Genomic DNA, 20,459 nt, shown 5'->3' with positions numbered 1-20,459 from the left:
TCTAATAATAGTTAATATTGCATTAAATGTATCCATCATCACTAGATAAACACTACAATATACTTTAGAAATAGAACCGTCACTTTTACATTCAGATGAAATAATCTAATATTCTTATGAATGAACCTGATGGGTTACAATGAGAAAAACAAATATATTACCAGATAAGATAAATCTAATCAAACAACATCTGAAAGAAATTATCAAGGTCTAAAAGCAAGATAATATGATATTTCGGAACAAAAATTCATTCATTAAAAAGCTTTTTGAGCCGAATTTAACACAAAAAATAATCATATGTTTTTAGGAATAAATGGCCGAAATCAAAGCAACTTTAACTTAAAATGAATGTTTCTGATAATATATACACTAAAATCCAGAAAAACTCTGCTTAAGATAAAATATTGAATGTAAGAAGTTGAAGATATTAAAGAAATAAATAATGAAAATCGCGAAAATAAAATCACATTTACTGAATCGTGTAAATTAAATGGAAGTATTGTATCCGTGTACATGTAAATTAAATGAGTCTGTGGATGCAGCACCTCAAACTGTAGAATTAAAGCCTGGAAAGTATTTGGTCGAACTTTGGGGTGCAAGTGGTGGATGTAATGAGACAGAGCGAAGTGGCAAAGGTGCATATGTATGGATTCGTCTAAATCTCGTTGAATCGAAAACTTTTACACTCTTTATTGGTGGAACTTCGACTTTTTCTAATATAACTATGGTGAAAGGCGGTTGCAACGGCGGCGGTGATTCATTTCAAGGTAACTATAAGAATGGTCGAGCTCTGATCGCCGGCGGTGGTGGTGGGTCTACTTCAATAGGTCTGTCACTTTTTGATTCCGATAGAATTGCCGTTGCAGCTGGTGGAGGTGGGTGTGGGTGCGATGGCAGTGGTGGGAATGCCGGTGGATTAGTTGGCTTTGATGGTACATCAACTTTGGCATCTAAAAAAGGGCGAGGTGCCAATCAAGAAAGCCCTGGTATCGGAGGATATTATTATAATTTGTATAGAGCAGAAAATGGGACCCTTAAAAAAGGAGGTAATGGTATTGGCGAAGCCTTTAATGGCGGTGGTGGAGGAGGGGGATATTATGGTGGAGGTGGCTCGTACGAGGCAGGTGGTGGTGGTGGATCTTCGTTTATAAAGTCGGGTTATATTGGCCGAATTCAAAGTGGATCAGAATCATTTCGGTCGCCTGAAGGTATTAACGAAGAAGGCCACTACGGTAATGGCTTTGCACGAATCAAATTCCTCTCATACTCATGTGTATGTAATATCATAAATCCAAACAGATTCTTTAGCTTTCTGAATTTTGTTGTTTTATTTTTTTCAGATAAATAAACCTTTTCATATACTGCATATTACTGGGATTATATAGATTTATATTCTTTTTTTAATTCTGATTCAAATATTATTCAGGCAAATTATTGAATGCAACCTGAAAATTTGAAATTGATTCAATATAAATTTCTCATGTATTCGAGCATGTAATCAAAAGTGCGATACAAGATATATTAAAAGTGAATGATTTTGTATCATATTTTGGTAATTTGTGTATAAATTTTGGGGAAAGTCGTCCGAACAGGATGGTGATGTTTGGAATAGCTACTTTAACACTCATTTTGTAAATGAAGCAACTAATCATTGTCAAAATTGTAATCAACCGGCAGGTCAAGGTCAATATTACTTAGATGAGTGTAATTTTTTTGATGATAACGACCGAGTTATCAACTTCAACCCAATTTCCAATACTTTGTTTCTACATAATCGATGTTCTTTTAGTAATTGCACTTCAACATCAAGTGGAAGTTGCATTTACTTCAAAATTGGGAGTAATAGTTCGATTGTTCAACGAAAGTTCTGTTGTACAAAATGCCAAAGCCAAAGTGGAGCACATTTTTCATATACATATCTTGACAAAGATAACTTAAACTTTTTTATTGAAAGTTCCCTTTTCGATGTAGGAAATGAAGGTGTTGGTGATTGGTCTATTGAAGCTGAACGTGATAATATTGTAGTTTCATCAGCAAATTTCTCATCATGTAAATCTAAATATGCATCTGCTGGTTTTTTAAAAAATCCTTTAGATAAATACACAACGAAATATAACTATACAATTGTTGTTAATAATTTAGCAACAGAACAAACTATTTTAGCTTTTCATTATAACGCGTTGATTGATTCATGTAATATTATAAATAATACCAAAACAAAATCAGAATATGGAATCATTTACCATTCTATTAATTCTCTTACTGTAAATGTTGTTCTTTTATTAACAACACTGTTCCTCAAGGTTCATATTTGATATATAACTATTATGATGAACAAACAACAGTTGATAGTTGTTACATTGACAATTCGATTTCAACAACATTTTATAGAAATACAGAACTTAAAAATACAAGAGAACTATTTACTAATAAATTGATTCATTTTTCAACTGGTAATTGCCAAGCAGAATTTGCAATTATCAATAAAAGTATTTCTAAAGTTAATGAACTTTCTCTTTTTTTACAAACTTTCGTAAACATTTCTAACTCTTCATAATTTAATATTTCCACATCATATAAATCTAATAAGAGAAAGAAGATAAATCATAAGTAAGAAATTGATAAGTCCCAAATTTTCATACATGTAACAGTCTGAGTTTTATCTATGCATATGATAACATCAATTTTATATTACTATGAAATATGAATCAAGCTAAAAATGAGAAAACGTCTGTAATTAATGATTATTTTGGCTTTGAATGCCGAACAGGATTTTAAAGCAAAAAATAGTCGAATGAAAGATAATTTAATATTTATTGATATAATTCAATGATAATTTTAAATACTATGATTCAAAAGAATGATTTTATTATATAAACTGTGTTTTTTATTATTTTTGAAAAATAATATATCGAAATTTGAAAAATAAAGAGAGAGAGGGTCAAAGTTGCTATTTGTCACTTTTCCACAAGAATATAATGGGGAAAAAGTTATCATATAGTTGATCTCATTCACTGAGGTGAGAGATGCATGTAGTGTAATTTGATAAACAGTGGGATTGCTGCTCTAAGTCCTGGGTTCGAGACACATTGGCTTCATTTTTCTCTTTTTTATTGACGTAAACTATTCAATTTTTGTGTTCTCCATTCAAATTTCAGAATTTTTTTTGCAGATTTCACGCTACATTCGAAGTTACCTTTTGTAACAACCACCACTGCCTACGAAAGACGAAAGTGTGTCACGATTTCACCCGGAAATCCGACGGTTGTTTAAGAGTAAGCACTTTTGGCACCTACTCAAAATAAAGAGAGGATACAAATAATATATGTATAGTATTTACCCAGAATATGAGCAGAATGCGCGATATTCCCTCCGAACTAGAGCTGTAAACAAGATTGGAATCGTAACAAGCGGAGTGATGAATAAAAGCGCTGGCTGACCTCTGCGTGTCTTATAGCAGACGTAATCTGTTACACCCATGGCTGTGGCATAGAAAACCATTGCGATAAACCAGTACGGAGAACGTCTTCCAGTGACTTTCTTAATAAAGTGATCAAATCTAGAGCATGTGGATATGAAAATGCCTGGTAAAACAAGATCTCCAAGTCCCAAGACAGAATTTCCATGTCCATGAAGATTAATAACTAATTTAACGGGTCCTTCGAGTTTCTGAGCAACGGAGGTCATAACATCTGTCTGATAAACAAAGAATACGTCGTAAATAAGAAGCGACCAAAGAAGTGGAGCTGCAGATGTAAATTTTTCAACGCGAATACTTAAAACACCGTAGAAAGCAACAGAAAAGGCGATGATATTGTTTGCAAGATTATTCTTAGTTGTGAAATAAATGACATTGATCACAACACCAATGATATAAAGTGGTAAATCGGATAATAAAAAGTCTACTGGTTCAGAAGGAATAACGAATTCGAAAAGAATGGATTTTGAGTGTGGATATGTAAATAATTTTCTAGATTTTTTGCCAAAAAATGCACGTAATAAAAACCAAATGCTATTTGTACCGGCTAAGCCGAAATAAAACGTAAAACCTAAGTTAACGTAATATGGATCAAGATATGTAAACATTAAATTGATCGAAAGCAATGAAATGCCTGCCATAAATGGATATGATTTAACTCTACTTGAAGATAAGACGCTACTTGATATATTACTGATATCACGTGCTGCAAAATATGATCCTAAGCCTACAGCAAGAACAGCAGTTGTTCCAAGAATTACAGAATCCATGTTTTTTCGATAAAAAGATTTGAAATTTAGGGAGTAAAAATTGGAAATAACTGGGGCAATTTGACATTTGACATCAATAATTTGAAATTCTATGAATCATTTAACCTGATGCATCAATACAAAGTAGCAATTGATTTTATCAAAGAATTGTGAGATTTTATACAGGAGATCAGTCGAGTTATTTGAAAATCTATGATGAAAATCTTAAAACTTAGTGAAATAGGAATAATATGTTAATATATGTATTTTTGTATTAGTTTTTTAAAGAAATGTTCAATAAGCCACTTTTCTTAAAACTAATCCGTGTAAACTTCATAACTTGATTGAATTTTTGAAAACATACGGAATTTTAATAAACTTGGCCCCACTTACACGATAATTACGGTTTCGTTGGGCCTTTTCTTCCGATGACACATCTTCACCAGGAAACACTCCAGAAAGCTATCAAGGACGTTCTTGAGGGCGCCAAGACAAAGAAGCGCGGATTCCTCGAGACAGTCGATATCCAGCTCAAGCTCAAGGGCTACAACGTTTCTAAGGATAAGCGTTTCGTCGGCTCCATCAAGCTCCCACACATCATCCGTCCAAACGTTCGCATCGGTGTCCTTGGTAACAAGGTCCACTGCGAAGAAGCCCAGAAGCTCAACATCCCAGCTTACGATCTTCCAACACTTACAAACTTCAACAAGGAGAAGAAGGTTGTCAAGGCCTGGACAAAGCGCCACCACCTCTTCCTTGCTTCCCCAGATGTTATCGGTCAGGTCAACAAGGTCCTTGGTCAGGTTTACACACGTGCTAACAAGTTCCCAACAAACATCAAGACAGATACAGTCGCTAAGGTTGTTGATGAAGTTAAGCGCACAGCTAACATCCGTCTGAAGAAGTCCGTCGCTTTCGGTATCCCAATCGGCAACGTCAACATGACAGAGCGCCAGGTTTTCGAAAACCTTACACTTTGCACAAACTACGTTGTCACACTTCTTAAGAAGGGCTGGCAATCAATCGGCTCCATTGTCCTCAAGTCCACAATGGGCAAGGCTCACCGTATCTACTAAACATTTTCTAGAATGATACTTATCTAATTATCTAAGAATTTTTTCTAATTTTTGAAATTTTCAAAATTTTACGCAGATATATCAAAAAATTTAGATCAATTTCATTTCAAATCTAACACTTTGTTGCTTAGAATGTCGATTACATGAATTAATGTTGTTATTTTCTCATAACAATTTTGATTTTTTGATTTTTTTGGTCAATAACTATTGTAATGAGTTTAATGAATAAGAGAAAACTTATTTTTATTAAGTTTTCTGTAGATTATCTCGACTAATAATGCAGAATTGGATGTTTTTGAATGGAAAATTGATTATTTTATGAAATTTGGTATATTTAAAGCTAATTTTCGAATATCTGTGTCATGTTGATTATAATTTAACATAAATCATATGATTTGGTGATATGTCATTTTTGTTGTAAAAATTTTTGACATGAAATGAAATGCAATACGCAATTATTGAGCTAAAACATAAGATTCAGTATGCAAAATCATTGATTGAGAGTGATCCACAAAAGTCAATTGCTTCTTTTCGAGATCTCTTTCATGAAAATGCTATTCAGCCGAAAGATATCATTCAATTACATCAGAATTTAGCAATTTTATATTTGCGTCAAAATATGTTATATGATTTAATGCAAACACTTGAAAACTTAATTAAAATGTTTACGCAAAAGCAAATTAACCAAAATAATTTGGAAAATATTTTCCAAGATTTACTTAAGGAACTAAATATTCATCAAACAAATGAAAACAATCCTAAAAATATAAAACTGCAAGAAATCAAAGCCTATAAATATATCAAAACTTATCAAATTTACTATTTAACGAAAGTTAACCAAGAAAAGATTGGAGAAATCATTCAGGAGATTACTCCATACTATGAACACTCAATAAAATCCAGTGATAAGCTTGGAAACAAAATGAATATGCTTTTTAATCAAATAAGATTAATTAGAGAATATAATGCATCAAATGTAGAAGAACTTTGCAGAATAGCTCGAAAACTGTACAAAAATTCAGATGATTCTAATCCAATTTTGATGCTAGCGCTAGGAATTGAGAGTTTTCAGAAAAAGTTGTTCGAAAAGTCATTTAAGTATCTCAATACGATAACAAATTACGAAGAAATTACGAAAGAGTTCAAACCATACTACAAATACTATTATTTAATTTCGATATTTTTATCTCAGCAGAATGTTGATGAAAGTAAGATAAATTCGATTGATAGTGATAGTTTAAAGTTTATCGAGTTGCTGAAACAAAGAAATATCGATGAAATTTCAAAGATTCTCGATGAAAAATTCAAAATTAAATCTGAGAGTTTAATTCATCTTCTTAAGGCAGAGTTTGAACGTATTTCGATAGACGATAAGATTAAACGTTTAGAAACAACGATTTCGGAAAAAGGGCAAATTTCCATCGAAGAAGCCGCTAGTATTTTAGAAAGCAACGTAGAATCTGTAGTGAAAATGATTAATGCGCATTCTTGTTGTATTTTATACGATAAGATTACGAAAGTTCTAAAAATAAGGAAGATTAAAACTTCTCTCTCATGTGAAATGAAAGAGATATGCAATAGAGCGAAAGATGAAGCTATGCGATCTAAGTTATATTATTGGAATTGTTATAAATAACGGAATAAAACTGTATTATTTTATATTTTGGAATAGAAACATTTTCTTGGCATCCTCAACCACCTCTTGTTAATTCAAGACAAAATCATGCTATTTTTTTGATGTTAAATTTTCCAAAAATATTTTGTTTTTGTATTTTCATCTACAAAAATCTAACAAATATTTTTGGTTCTCGTTGTTCTCTTCATTGTTGTCAGCATTAATTATCTGTTGTACTGGAGTGTTGTCTACTTGCTCTGCTCTTTCTCTTGCTCTCTCGGCATGTAATGCGTCGAGTTCTTCTTTGGTAATCCAGCAGTATGTAGCATCAGTGTGCGCGATTTCTCCGTCTACTCCTGCTGTTGTAGACTTATGTTTCTTCTTTAGATGTTCTTTGATGTCGCTCAATTCTGTTACATATGTGTTGCATCCTGCTTCTGGACATTTGCGACAAGCGTGTTCTTTGATGTCTTTGAGTGTCGGGTAGACGATTCCTTTTGGTCGGTTGACTCCTTCTATGACAATACCCCAAAAGAAGCCGTATCTCTCGATGTATACGTTCTTGGCGTGTTTCTTCGTTTTCATGTGGTCCATGAGTTTTGATCTGTCGTTGTTCGTGTATGAGCAGTCTGCATAAGGGCATTTGAATACGTGCGTATCAAGGTCGATGTTTCCGTTTTCATCTTTGTAGACAAACGTGTCTGTGCCATAGGCTTGGGCCAAAAATTCAACCCAGATGTCTATGGTGTGAACCTTTGGGTCAAAGCTCGTTTTCGCGATTTCTCCTTTGAAGTGGTCGCAAAGTTTTCTCAGTGATTCGAATGCCTTGTCTTCGTGTCCTTCGTATGATTCAAGTGGGCATCTAAGACCTGGTTTTGGTAATTTCCCTTCTTCTACTAGGAAATATACAAAGATTGGTGTATCTTCGGCGATAACCTCTTTGTTGACTCTGTAGTCTTTAATCGTTGTGTAGAAACGTTCTAAGTCTTCAAGTGTTTTGATGTTCGTTAAGTAGTCTTCACATTGTATTAAAAATTCTGTAAGTTTTTCGGCTGAGTTAATGTATCTTCCATTGTTGTTCTGGCTGTTCGTTGTATCATGTTCTTCTGCGTTGGCTAGAGCTCCTTCGACAAAATCTGGGCTGTAATCGATGTCTTTATCGGCAATTAGTTCCTTATTGTTCAGTGATTTAATCGGGATATTGTGTGCGCTGAAATCTCTTAAAAGTAGAGTCAAATTCCAGATCTCCTTTTGGTGGTTCATCCATGCATGGTACAAACCTGAGTTGACAGGTGTCTGTGATGATTATGGATGGTTTCCGATCTGTTCCTGGTGGACTTGGAGGGAATGCTTCTTCAATTGTTTCTATGGCTTCTCTTCCTACGATAAGTCTGAATCTGTTTGTTTCTTCAAGTGTGTCAAAAATTGCGACTTGTGTTTCTGGAAATAAATTTTGTACTGTTGGTTTGTCGATAGTTTTGTAAAGGCGTAAAATGTCGTTGAAAAAGAAAGATATATCTGGTGATAATTTTTCTGTGAGATGTGAAATCATATGGATGGCATGATCTTCTGCTTCGGTGAATAACTCGTCGCAATACGAGCATCTGTATTTTAGAGGGTTAAGTTCTTCGATGCCTGTCTTGTCTATTTTGATGGCCGTTATTCTTCTAAATGTGTCTTCTGTTGTTTCAAATGTATTGATCATGGGGTCAGTGTTCAACCATTCTTTCACAATTGTCACAATGGAAATTACAGCCATCAGCGCTACAGTGGAACGGTTCTGTACTCAAGTCACGGTCTTCAGGTGAGAACATGGATGCGACTAACAAACTGATGGGCAATGATGCGATGGATTGGCTAAATAATTTTTCCGAAATCCAGTAATTCTCTATTTCTTTCGGGTAATCTAATCTGAACTCCATCTTCGATAGGCTCCTGATTAAGTCGGAGTAATTTTCTGGATTCAACGCTGCAATATTTTTCAAAACGATATCTAAATTTTGTTCCTCAGGCTTCAAAATCGTTTTCGCGGTTGGCGTGAAACTGTCTGTTATAGCTGTGTTGCCACAGTACACGTACGATTGCAGTGGAAGCTTCTCGGGACCTCCTGTACCCAAAACAGGAATCATACCACTAGACTACTCACCCAATTCGTAATTGTTCTTTATTTTTGACACTTAACTGTTGCAAAGAACTAAGAGGTAGGGCAACGATAGGTCAAAAAGGCTTCTCTGATAGATTTCCTTGCCTTTTGGATATGCTATAATATAGATCCAAGGTGATGTGATTTTTGCATCCCTGGGATGGACGATACACCCAAAGTGTCACCTTTTTTGGGATAACATGAATTTTAAATATCATGAGAGTTCTGCAAACCATATGCACAATATCTATTCAGCCTGACTTCTTGTATATATGAGTTAGACTTCTTAAATATTGTGCTTGGGGCGATATAAGTATTTCCGAGATTACCATCGTGCTCTATAGTATGCTACTTCTCCCTGGTTCTAGCTCAGTTCCAAGGATATTGGCGTTCAAGGATTTGGCAAGGTCCTTCCGAAGTCTCTCATTCGATGAGAGATTTCGGAAGAATCTTGCCTTAAAGTACTCCAACTCTTGTTCTTTTGTTCCTAAATAGTGAGAAAAGTTATTTGACTACTTAAGGTAGAGATTATCCGAGGTCCCTCATTTGATGAGAGGCCTCGGATAATCTCTGCTTTAAAATTGTACACTTGTAGTCCATGAGAGTGTAAGTATACATTGATAGGACAGCTTTCTTCTGAAGTCTTAGATTTGATGAGAACCTCAGAAGAAAACTGTCATATTTTATAGTAAAAGGAGTTTCAGGAGCTCCAAAGCTCCCTTTCGTAAGGATTAGGAGCTTTGGAGCTCCTGGTTCGTAGATGTGTTTCGCATCTTTCATCAGCAAAGGACATTTACCATCTGGGACTCTGTTGATGGAGACTCAGGAGCTCCAAAGCTCCCTTTAGTAAGGATTAGAAGCTTTGAAGCTCCTGGTTCGTAGACGTGTTTCGCATCTTTCATCAGAAGAGGCCCAAATGGTAAATAGCCTCTGCTGATGAGCTTCAGGAGCTCCAAGACTCCCTCTCGTAACGATTAGGAGCTTTGTAGCTCCTGAAGGTAAGGTAGGATTGCTCTGATCTCTAATCAGTAGATGCCATGCCTCATTATGAACTCTACTGACAAGAGATCAAGAGCTCCAAGGACTCCTTTTTTAGTTAGTGGCGTTCTCACCATTTAGTAGGATTGCTGATCCTACTAATGAAGTGATCACTTAGTATACGTTTTGAATAAATTGAATTTTTTTTAGAATTTAGTATTTTTTATAGACATCACATGTATATTATAAATACATAAATATATTCTTTAATTCAAAAAATTCAATTCGGTTTTGGGATGGGCATCCCAGCCCCAAGTATTCAATTTTATTCAATTTTTAAAGAATTTTGGGTTGGGATGCCCAGACCAAAACAAGCTTTATATTTTGATGTGTAGATACGTATGTGTGCATCATTGTTGTGTTATATATTATGTTTTTAATGAAAAAAAAATCTGATTCAAAAAAAATTATCACTAATTAGTTTAATATAAAGAAAAAATAGATAAATTGTATGTTTTGAGAGTATTTATCCACATTCACTCATATGAATTTCATTAAATAGTGTCTTTTTACTCCCAAATTTATTTTGAATTATTGAAATCAAAGAAAAAAAATCAGAAAAATTTCTCGAAATTTTTATTTTCAAAAAAAATTTGGATTTTATATTGAAAACTGACACTGGGAGGACGATAGGGCTGGGATTGGAGATACCCCGCTCACTTGGGAAAAATACGGATCTATATGCTATAATATATAGCCTAGCATGATAGGATATGATGTCAAAAGTTAGAACATAACTTAGGATCTTGAGAAAAATGAAAAACAAAAATTACATAAAAAAAGAAAAATTTTATCTAATTTGTTTTTTTGGACCGAATAAGTAATTTTATTGAATTTCAATACGACACATAGATTTTATTATTAGTAATAAATATAATGGTTTACTATTAACAAGGAACCTAAACTAATGAAAATTTGATTTCAAATATTGTATATGATTATCATAGATTACCAAAATATATTGCTATTTATGAGGATATAATATTGATTATTAGTAAATCGTATAAATTTAATAAATATACCATGAATATTGAATGAATTTCTTGATTCATAGGGGTAAAACGCGCTTTTATATGATTTAGACAGAGAATTTATGAGATGTAAATAACACAATAAAGGTTATATTGAATATTTTCTAAAAATAAATCGAAATTATATAAAACAATACATTTATTCATTGAAACTACTTGGACAAATATGAAACAAGCATTCAGGCAATACTTTTGAGACTTCAACGCATCTGATAATTTTTATATAACTTCACCTCTTATGCTTAGAGTGGAGGTATTGAGATCGTATAAGTATAGATGAGCTCACATTCAGATATGATGTGTGAACTTCTGTTTTCACTGCAATTTTGAATCAGAATAAACTCAAAACAAGAATAAAATGATATACTCACTCTCTAAATGTGTTCGAGATTTAAAGTTGTATGAATAAAACGATTCATCTTTCGAAGCCTCCCATTTAATGAGAGACTTCGAAAGATGAATGTATTCATGTAGATGAAATACTATATATGACCATGTGTGATACTAAAGATATCAAAATGTTCATTTTTAAGTGCAATAGAAGGGTTATCTCTCGTAAAATCTCAATTTAAGGAAGATTTAGAAAGAACTCCTTTCCTAAGTAGATAGTGTGTGGTTTCTGTCTTTTGGTTGATCAGGAACTATGAAATTAAGTCGGACAGAAAGAAGTTCTTTCCAAAACAGACTCCAAATGAGTTGTTCGAAAAGAACTTCCTTCTGTATATGGATAATTGTAGTTACCGCACTGAAGTATGTGATTGTGATGATGGAGTTCTCGATAAATCTAAAATCGGATTAAGATTAATTGAAAACTCAAGTAATTCTTTGAAATCTTGTGTTGTCTGGCACTATAATAACCAAAGAATGAGAATATTATGTTGAATGATGAGTACGTGTGCTCGGCATTCGCCGAGCGAATTGAGTTTAACGTACTATGAAAAGTGACAAATTTGGGCTTTTTTTCCTAGGGTTATGATCTCTTCCTTTCTGCTCAATACGACAGAAATGAAAGAATGAATTTGTACTCCCTAATTGATTACTACAATCTGTATCTATCTTTAACATAGAATTAGCTGCATTGTGATTTATACTCCAGAATTATTCAATTTAAGATCAACCTCGTAAATTTTAATCATATTGCACCAATACTCCTACGTTGAGATAAGAACATGATTATACATACCAAAGCCCCATATTAAAAATCAAAATTTAGCACCTCCATTATGCAACCACATTATTCGTCGCAAATAAGTATATTTACGCATATTATGATGCATATTCACACAACTCGTATACATGAAAAGTTATTAAAATCAGACAAAATTATTGCAATAAGGAAAAAAAAAACAACTTTATTATATATGTTAGTAATGAATTACAAATATTTCTACAAAGAATGCTCAATACTTCATATAATCTTCGAATATTTCTTATTACAAGTTAATACATTTTGACTCGAACATGATAAACAAAAGCTGACACGCTGATTACTACATTTATGAAAATATAGTACGTTTCCATTCATCTGTTTACGTGTTTTTGTTGGAATAAAATCATTTTTTTTTCTTTCATGAAATAAGAATTTTGCTGCGAAAGCAATATCTCTAACAATAATTAATACATTACGTCAACTCTGGAATGAGTATTTATCAAATATGATATCAAAATCAAAAATTAGTTGTTTTTTATGAGTAAAAACGATGTAAATTGATTATTTGACTAATTATCAAATACTTTGATTTTCCAAATTTTTTTCGAAATTGATTTTTTCATGTGAAAATTCAAATTGTTTAATTTCATTTTTGAAATTTTGAATTTTTTTTGGAATTTTGAGTTGATCAATTCAGCAGAATTGATAATGCTATTGCTTTAGGGCATACCACAAGGTGATGAATAAAAGGTGAACATTAACAAATTATTTTAAATCACAAATATCATCCTCATCAACTTTAATTCTAAAAAGAACTGTACTGAATTATGAAAATGCATGATTTACATTATTAAAATCTTTGAATGAAAATAGTACAAGATAAGTTTTTATTCATTTTTAATTAGATTTAAAGGAAAAACTACTCCATATTAAAATTTAAGTCGAGAAATCGTATTTTGTTCTTATTTGTTAGCATTTTGTAGACATTCTAATCTTGAATTAATTTGTTACATGATATTATTAACAAATTTAACTGAAAAAATATGTTAATATGGAATAAACCATGATTATATAAGCTATCAATGCTATATATACATATGTAAAAGATTCATATTAACTCAATTAACAAAAATGATAGATTTTCATAAAGGTTCAATCTAGGTTCGTCCGAAAATTTTGATTTTTATATAGAAGACATAGTTTCATATACATAATTAAATTTTCAAACAAATTTGATCATACCATTTATTAAGCAGGATAGTATATTAATTACTATCAGTATAAAAATATAAAAATGATTATATTTAATTATTGCATAATTTAGTCAAAGAGTTATAAGCCTCAAGTGATCGTTATCACCTTCAATGCACGTATACTTTATTGATTCATAGATATTTAATCTATGTTTGACATGTTGTTGTCGTCATTCGTTTTGTTCCCATTCTTCCTAAGTTAGAATTAGAGAATACACCATCCACATCATCTAATTTGGTCCTCAGCGATAGATTGGTTCATTTTGGAGGAGTCCCATCAGACAGTTTTCGAGCACCAAATATCAAATTTTAATGTATACAAATCTTTAGTGATTTATCTCTTTTATGATGAGTAAAAGGTTCCTGCTCATCAACATTTGATTTCCGACATATATGATTTCTAATTGCAATTATTTACTTTCTTTTTATAATCTAACTCTGTGACTCATACCATAAATTAATTATTGGAAAGTGTCAATATGTTTGGCACAACGCATGGCGGAAGATACCAAACCATGCAGGGAATATGATACGTTTAAGATCTCCGAACTTTTTTTCCAAAAATTTTCTATCGTTGCCCTACCTCTAAGAACTATCATGGTTTAAATTTTTATGAAAATTTCGAAATCATCGAAAACTTCGCTATTTACAAGTAGTTATTTATGGAAATTTAAAATGAAATTTTGCATAAAATAGGTTTTGATAATTCAATCATGTAAACTATTCAATAGGTCTACTTTACATTCGGTTTCCTTTCAAAAAGTATTCCTTTTTGCCACAGTGTGACATGTTTTCGGCACTATTTCTATCAAAGTCCGTTAAGACCTATTCAATTCTTTACTTTAGTTTTTTCATTTCAGAAACATGCTATCATATGATGAGGTTCTCGACATGTTCGATCGAAGAAACCTCGAAGCTTACAACAAAATGGGCAAGGTCAAAGGCTTTGCCGAAGCTTTAGAGGTAGACCTCGAAACTGGTCTTACAGATGATGAAGCTAAGACTGGTTTTGAGAAGCGCATAGAGAAATACGGACGCAATATTCTCCCAGATCCACCAACAGAATCATGGTGCCACATGTATATCATGTGCTTTACAGATTTAATGCTTATTATCCTTTTGGCTGCTGCCGTCGTGTCTTTAATCCTTGAATGCGTTTTCAGTTACAAAGACGAGGGTGCATCCGTCCTTATTGAACCACTTTCTATTTTTGCCGCCGTTTTAATTGTATCCCTCGTTCAGACACAAGTTGATTACTCCCAACAGCAATCATTCTTGGAAATCAACAAATTGAAGAACAGTTATGAGGTCAACGTCATCCGCGGAGGCCACGAAGTTCAGATTCTATCCACAGAAGTCATGATGGGTGATATCCTTTCACTCAAGTCAGGCAATGCCATTGCCGCTGACTGCCTCTATATCCGTGGCCAAGATCTTAAGGTTAACAACTCCGCACAGACAGGTGAATCCGACGCTATTCCAGTCCATGACGATGCTCCATTCGTCTATGGTGGTACAGCTGTCGAAACAGGCTTTGGCCATTGCCTTGTCGTCGCTATCGGTCCACACACAAGATCTGGTGACATGATGATGAAGATTCAGGATCTTGAAGGTGAAAAGAAGGATGAGCTCTCTCCACTCGAAGCCAAGCTTGAGAAGGTCGCTCTCATTCTCACATACATCGGTGCTATCGGTGCTGTCATCACATTCATTGTTCTTCTTGTCTACTTCATCTTAGATCACAAGAAATTGGAGACAGATGATGATAAGAAGAAGCACTGGCCAGATCTTATCCACAAGTTCATGGTTGCTGTCACAATCTTCATTTGCGCCGTTCCAGAAGGTCTTCCACTCGCTGTTACAATCGCTCTCGGTTTCTCAATGAAGCGTATGATGAACGATCAGAACTTCGTCCGTCATCTCAACGCTTGCGAGACAATGGGTGGTGCAACAGCTATTTGCTCAGATAAGACAGGTACACTTACACAGAACAAGATGACAGTTGTCAGATTCTACCAGATCGGCAGCCAGTTCCAGTCAGGCACAAATCCAACAATCGACAACAAGGACATCCTCGAATTGTTCACCAAGGCCGTCGCCATCAACTCAACAGCCTTCAAGACGACAACAACAGAGAAGAAGAAGATCGGAAAGAAGGTCGAAGAAATTACAAAGACAGGATTCGTCGGTTCATCATCAGAATGCGCCCTCCTTCAGCTTCTCGAGCCATGGGGCAAGGACTACGAACAGATCAGAAAGGACGCCAACATTCTCCACGTCCACGAATTCTCATCCGCCAGAAAGAAGATGTCTACAATTGTCAAGGAAGGCGATTCAGTCCGCGCTTACATGAAGGGTGGTCCAGATTTCTGCCTTGGCCTTTGCACACACTACATGTCCGCTCAAGGTGAACGTCTTGAGATCACAGAACAAGTCAAGCAGTCAATCCTCGAAACAGTCACTATCTTCGCTAACGACTCACTCAGAACAATGCTCATCGCATACAGAGACCTTGGAACAGAGTTCAAGGAGGAATACAAGGACGCAACAACAGTCGAACACGATCTTACAATCATCGGCATTGTCGGTATCCAGGATCCACTCAGAGAAGAAGTCAAGGACGCCGTCGCCAACTGCAGAACAGCTGGTGTCGTTGTCAGAATGGTTACGGGTGACTTCATCGCCACAGCCAAAGCTATTGCCAGAGAGTGCGGCATCCTCGATGAATCTAAGGGCGAAATCGCTATGGAAGGCCAGGAATTCGCCAAGCTCGACAAACTCGAAATGCTCGAGAAGGTTCCACATCTCCGTGTCATGGCTCGTTCATCTCCAATGGATAAGCTCAGACTTGTTTCATTCCTCATGGAAGCAGGTGAAGTCGTTGCTGTTACAGGTGATGGTTCCAACGACTCTCCAGCTCTTAAACAAGCAGATGTTGGTCTTTCCATGGGTAGATGCGGTACAGAACTCGCTAAGATGGCTTCTGACATTGTCATTCTCGATGATAACTTCAACTCAATTGTTTCTGCTTTGAAGTGGGGCCGCTGTGTATATGATAACGTCAGAGGTTTCTTACAGTTCCAGCTCACAGTCAACTTCGCCGCTATGATTGTCGCCTTCATCGGTGCCATCGCTCTCCACCAGTCTCCACTCACAACACTCCAGCTCCTTTGGGTCAACCTCATCATGGACTCTTTCGGTGCCCTCGCTCTCGCTACACGTGGTCCATCCAACTCCCTCCTCAAGAGAAAGCCATACGGCCGTGGTGACCAGCTCCTTTCCAACATCCTCATCAGAAACATTGTCGGCCACACAATCTACCAGACAGCCGTCTTGCTCTTGATCCTCTTCGGTTACAACGCTGTCTTCGGCCTCAATGTCCCAGACAAGAAGTTCCTTGGCCACGACCTCTCATTAAAAGAACAGGATACATACGATAAGCAGTTGTCCGGCCTCATCTTCAACACATTCGTTTTCATGCAAGTTTTCAACCTCCCGAACGCAAGAATTACCGGCCAGGACACACCATTCTTCGAAGGACTCTTCTCCAACATCTTCTTCGTTGCAATCTTCTTCGGCATCATCGTCGTTCAGATCATCATCGTTGAATTTGCTGGCAAAGTCTTCGATCACGAATTGTTAAAGACACCAAAGGAGTGGCTCCGCTGGATCATCGCCCTCGCATTCGGCCTCGGATCACTTGTCATCGGCTTGATCCTCAGACTCATCAAGCTCCCAGATAGAACAGAGGACAAGCTCAACGCCCTCAGAGCAGAACGCGCTCAGCTCATCAGAGACACATACACAGGAATGCCAAAGGACGAACAGTTCAAGCGCCACATCAACGCTAAGGGACGCGTTGTTAAAGAGGGTGAAGAGGATAACTCTGACTCCTCTGCACCAGAAGATTCTGGATCTGGTGTTTCTATCAGTGCTCCAGCAGAAGATAGAGCTCGCGCTGAGTTATAATATTATTTCTTTTTTCTTTGTGTATATGTTTTTTCTTTTCGGAAAATGGTATTTTTTTATGCTTTCTGAAATCAAAAAATATATAGTTTTTTCTATTTCTTTTTTTTTTAAAAATAAAAGTTTATTCGTATTTTATAAATCATTAAACTTGTTTTCAATGATATGAACCATATAATTCTTCAAGATCACGCTTTGACAACATGATATCTCACTGAATAAGTATTTTTATAGACCTGATGTTTCATGGGAAATCATAAATCAATCATTTATAAAATTGGCTTCTTCTCAAACAGAAATATATTAAGTTTCATAGCCAATAACAAGAGTTAGAACACAGACATGCCATTACCTTATATTCCAATGATAATGTTTGCTTTGCTAACTAAAGGACTAAGTCAATTCTTTCATTCAAAAGCTCATGAAAAAAAAAATTTGAGAAGTTGGAGAAATACAAAAAAGATCTAAAGAGATTACTGTGTAGGTTCCTTTGGAAAAATGAACATGGAAAATCCAATAATTTCGAATGACAAAAGTTTTTTGTTGATTTCATAAAATCTGAAATTTTTTTATTGATTTCGGAGGGATTTTTGAAGTGAACACAGAATATCTTTAGTCAAAGATGACGAATATGAGCATTCGAAACGTAATTAAAAAAAGATTTTGTATATGAAATAGACAATATTGCTAATTTTTAATGAACAATTATTATTATTCGAATATTTGAGTAACACTTCAACAAAAAGCATATAATCGTTGAAAATTGTAATATTACCTTCCGTATTTTTCTCTATAAAGATTTTTGTTGTTTAACAGCATCCTTTTTTCTTGGTATTTGAATCTTGGGTGTTATTTAAGTCCACTTTCTCTTCGTCTTGGTTCTGGTTCTCCTGCTTCTGCGAGAATTGCCTTTGGATAGCTAATTGGAAGAGTCTGTCGATTCCCTGACCGTTTGTAGCACTTGTTTCGACGTAGAATGCATTGACCTGTTCAATCTTCCTCTGGACAATTTCTGGAGTAACAGCACGAGCTTCTTCAAGATCAGTCTTATTTCCGCAAACAACGATGGTCAAATTGCCATCAACGTTTTCGGTTAATTCCTTGATCCAATAACTAACAGATTCGAATGATTTCGCTGAGGTGATATCGAAAACAATAATTGCAATTTTTGCGCTTCTGTAATACATAGGTGCAAGACCACGATAAACTTCTTGGCCAGCTGTATCCCAAATGAGAAGCTCTAATGGACGGCCGCTCATCGTGATCTCTTTTGTAAAGAAAGCAGAGCCAACTGTTGGCTTAATCGAATCCGGAGTCGATCCAGAAACATATTGAGCAACTATTGACGTCTTTCCAACACCGCTATCACCAAGTAGAACGATTTTAATCGATGTTACTTGATCCGCCATCGAATATTATTTTTTTTTAGTTTTGAATAAGTTTGTTTGCTAATGTCAATTTGCCATTCTTTTTACCTCTTGTATATAAATATGAATATTATATTTTTGATTTCTGAAATAATCGTTTAATAATTCAATTTCTAATATTGTTATCAGCAGGACTGTTTATGGCTTATACTTTATTCAGTTTTAGAATTTTGGTTGGTTTTCCAAGTTCAATTGTCAAATTGACAGATTTCGCTGACAAGTTGGTTACTAATCGATATTTCTCTATTATTGAAATATTTCTATTTCAGAAGATTTTTAAGTTTCATCCACTTCTGTCAAAAATTAGTTTTCGGTAATACCAATGTATTTTTGAATGTGCACATTATCTTTTGTACTTCCATTCCAAAAGTGAGTGGCATTCATATGCAAAAAATCACTAAAAAGACAAAATAAAATTAATAAATTGATTTTAAAAAAATGTACTATTCATAATAAACCTTTTTATTATTCAATGTTTGTTTGTTTCAGCAATACCCTTCCTGTGAACAGAAACAATTTGCATCACACCATGGATAAACCTTTGCTTGATAATACAGGCGATTTATGTTTCTGTTAACAATTTCTCTGCATTTTCCTGAAAGATAACCTAAGTTATTGCACTTTGAAGCTGCAACATTGTATACTTGCTGAATTGATGCACCAGAACGAGCATATCTAAGAGCTGGTTCTCCATATCTTTTACATAAGGAGCAAAGAGGTCCTGACATTATAAGTCCCAATAAGAGGAAGAACATTTGGATTAATGATTGGGTGTTGAATTCATTGAATTTTTCTGAGCTTTTCAATTTCATTTCAGAGAATCTGATCAATTGGCAACCACGTCATTTTCTTATCTAAAAAAGATGAATTAACATATCATGCACTTATTGCTAAATTGGTCATGTAAGGAGAATTGTTACAGTTCTGATACATTCACGAATTTTTTATCTAACATTATATTCGTATCATTTTAATAACATTTTCTTATTTTCATTGTATTTTAAATCATTTCAAAAGAAAACAATGCTTCTCTGAGAAAATCACAATATTTATGATATTTTTAGAGTTGAATACCATTGTAATCGTGTTTCATTAGTTAGTGATTCCATTTTCTAGTAGAATCTCTAAAAAATGTATGAATTTGATTTTATTTATCTCAGATTTTGCTAAAATAGCATACATATTAGCTAATTAGGGCTATTAGAGACGGTTCATGCATGATGCAAATTGTGCTCAATTTTCTCCTCCGAAATGATTTCTTCGTAAAAAATAATTTCTATCGTCCTGATGTAAATAATTTTTCTTGGCAATATTAAATGGAATCAAGGCCTGAGAGTCCCCGCATGAACTTAGCAGACCGTTCACTTCATGGATTTATCATAAATATCCAGAAGAATGCATATCCACGCGGAAATACTATGAGATATTGCTTCAACACTTGAAAAATTGAAACTTGATGCTGTCAGAATTTTAGCGCTTCCAAGCAAAGTAGACAAGATTTTCGACGAAACAGGAAAGCCAGTTACAAGTGTG

The 20,459-nt window shown here is 34.6% G+C and overlaps 9 protein-coding genes and 1 non-coding gene across 10 annotated transcripts, besides 2 other annotated features; 4 read left to right on the top strand and 6 right to left on the bottom strand.

Annotated features, from left to right (window-relative positions):
* Nucleotides 1-450: 450 nt before the first annotated feature.
* On the top strand, nt 451-1,348 carry TVAGG3_0146860 (glycine-rich protein family; the record flags this gene model as incomplete). The annotated part of the gene is made up of 1 exon (XM_001324810.1): nt 491-1,348. The coding sequence occupies one exon, from the start codon at nt 491-493 to the stop codon at nt 1,346-1,348; it is 858 nt and encodes a 285-aa protein (XP_001324845.1).
* A 1,534-nt stretch (nt 1,349-2,882) lies between these two features.
* TVAGG3_0146850 (aspartic endopeptidase activity, intramembrane cleaving) lies at nt 2,883-4,264 on the bottom strand (the record flags this gene model as incomplete). Its single annotated transcript, XM_001324809.1, has 1 exon — nt 3,337-4,248. One exon carries the CDS (start codon nt 4,246-4,248, stop codon nt 3,337-3,339), a length of 912 nt encoding a protein of 303 aa, XP_001324844.1.
* Nucleotides 4,265-4,632: 368 nt separating this feature from the next.
* On the top strand, nt 4,633-5,330 carry TVAGG3_0146840 (ribosomal protein L10a; the record flags this gene model as incomplete). The annotated part of the gene is made up of 1 exon (XM_001324808.2): nt 4,656-5,303. The coding sequence occupies one exon, from the start codon at nt 4,656-4,658 to the stop codon at nt 5,301-5,303; it is 648 nt and encodes a 215-aa protein (XP_001324843.1).
* A 417-nt stretch (nt 5,331-5,747) lies between these two features.
* Nucleotides 5,748-6,964, top strand: TVAGG3_0146830 (uncharacterized protein; the record flags this gene model as incomplete). The annotated part of the gene is made up of 1 exon (XM_001324807.1): nt 5,938-6,939. The coding sequence occupies one exon, from the start codon at nt 5,938-5,940 to the stop codon at nt 6,937-6,939; it is 1,002 nt and encodes a 333-aa protein (XP_001324842.1).
* A 113-nt stretch (nt 6,965-7,077) lies between these two features.
* On the bottom strand, nt 7,078-7,512 carry TVAGG3_0146820 (uncharacterized protein; the record flags this gene model as incomplete). The annotated part of the gene is made up of 1 exon (XM_001324806.1): nt 7,078-7,512. The coding sequence occupies one exon, from the start codon at nt 7,510-7,512 to the stop codon at nt 7,078-7,080; it is 435 nt and encodes a 144-aa protein (XP_001324841.1).
* A 1,504-nt stretch (nt 7,513-9,016) lies between these two features.
* Nucleotides 9,017-9,066, bottom strand: TVAGG3_0146810. The gene has a single exon. It is a non-coding gene; the product is annotated as a tRNA-Pro (tRNA).
* Nucleotides 9,067-9,184: 118 nt separating this feature from the next.
* Nucleotides 9,185-10,781: a mobile genetic element.
* On the bottom strand, nt 9,590-9,841 carry TVAGG3_0146800 (uncharacterized protein; the record flags this gene model as incomplete). Its single annotated transcript, XM_001324803.1, has 1 exon — nt 9,590-9,841. One exon carries the CDS (start codon nt 9,839-9,841, stop codon nt 9,590-9,592), a length of 252 nt encoding a protein of 83 aa, XP_001324838.1.
* Nucleotides 10,782-12,015: 1,234 nt separating the features above from the next.
* Nucleotides 12,016-12,063: a mobile genetic element.
* A 2,292-nt stretch (nt 12,064-14,355) lies between these two features.
* Nucleotides 14,356-17,842, top strand: TVAGG3_0146770 (calcium-transporting ATPase protein; the record flags this gene model as incomplete). The annotated part of the gene is made up of 1 exon (XM_001326829.2): nt 14,398-17,502. One exon carries the CDS (start codon nt 14,398-14,400, stop codon nt 17,500-17,502), a length of 3,105 nt encoding a protein of 1,034 aa, XP_001326864.2.
* Nucleotides 17,843-17,941: 99 nt separating this feature from the next.
* On the bottom strand, nt 17,942-18,932 carry TVAGG3_0146760 (small Rab GTPase RabD3; the record flags this gene model as incomplete). Its single annotated transcript, XM_001324801.1, has 1 exon — nt 18,309-18,908. The coding sequence occupies one exon, from the start codon at nt 18,906-18,908 to the stop codon at nt 18,309-18,311; it is 600 nt and encodes a 199-aa protein (XP_001324836.1).
* A 479-nt stretch (nt 18,933-19,411) lies between these two features.
* TVAGG3_0146750 (saposin family) lies at nt 19,412-19,654 on the bottom strand (the record flags this gene model as incomplete). Its single annotated transcript, XM_001324800.1, has 1 exon — nt 19,412-19,654. One exon carries the CDS (start codon nt 19,652-19,654, stop codon nt 19,412-19,414), a length of 243 nt encoding a protein of 80 aa, XP_001324835.1.
* Between the last annotated feature and the right edge of the window lie 805 nt (nt 19,655-20,459).

Source organism: Trichomonas vaginalis, chromosome IV (genome assembly GCF_026262505.1).
Source record: "Trichomonas vaginalis G3 chromosome IV, whole genome shotgun sequence".
NCBI classification, from domain to species: Eukaryota; Parabasalia; order Trichomonadida; family Trichomonadidae; genus Trichomonas; species Trichomonas vaginalis.
Note: the sequence above shows the minus strand (reverse complement) of the source record. Positions and strands in the feature narration are given on the sequence as shown.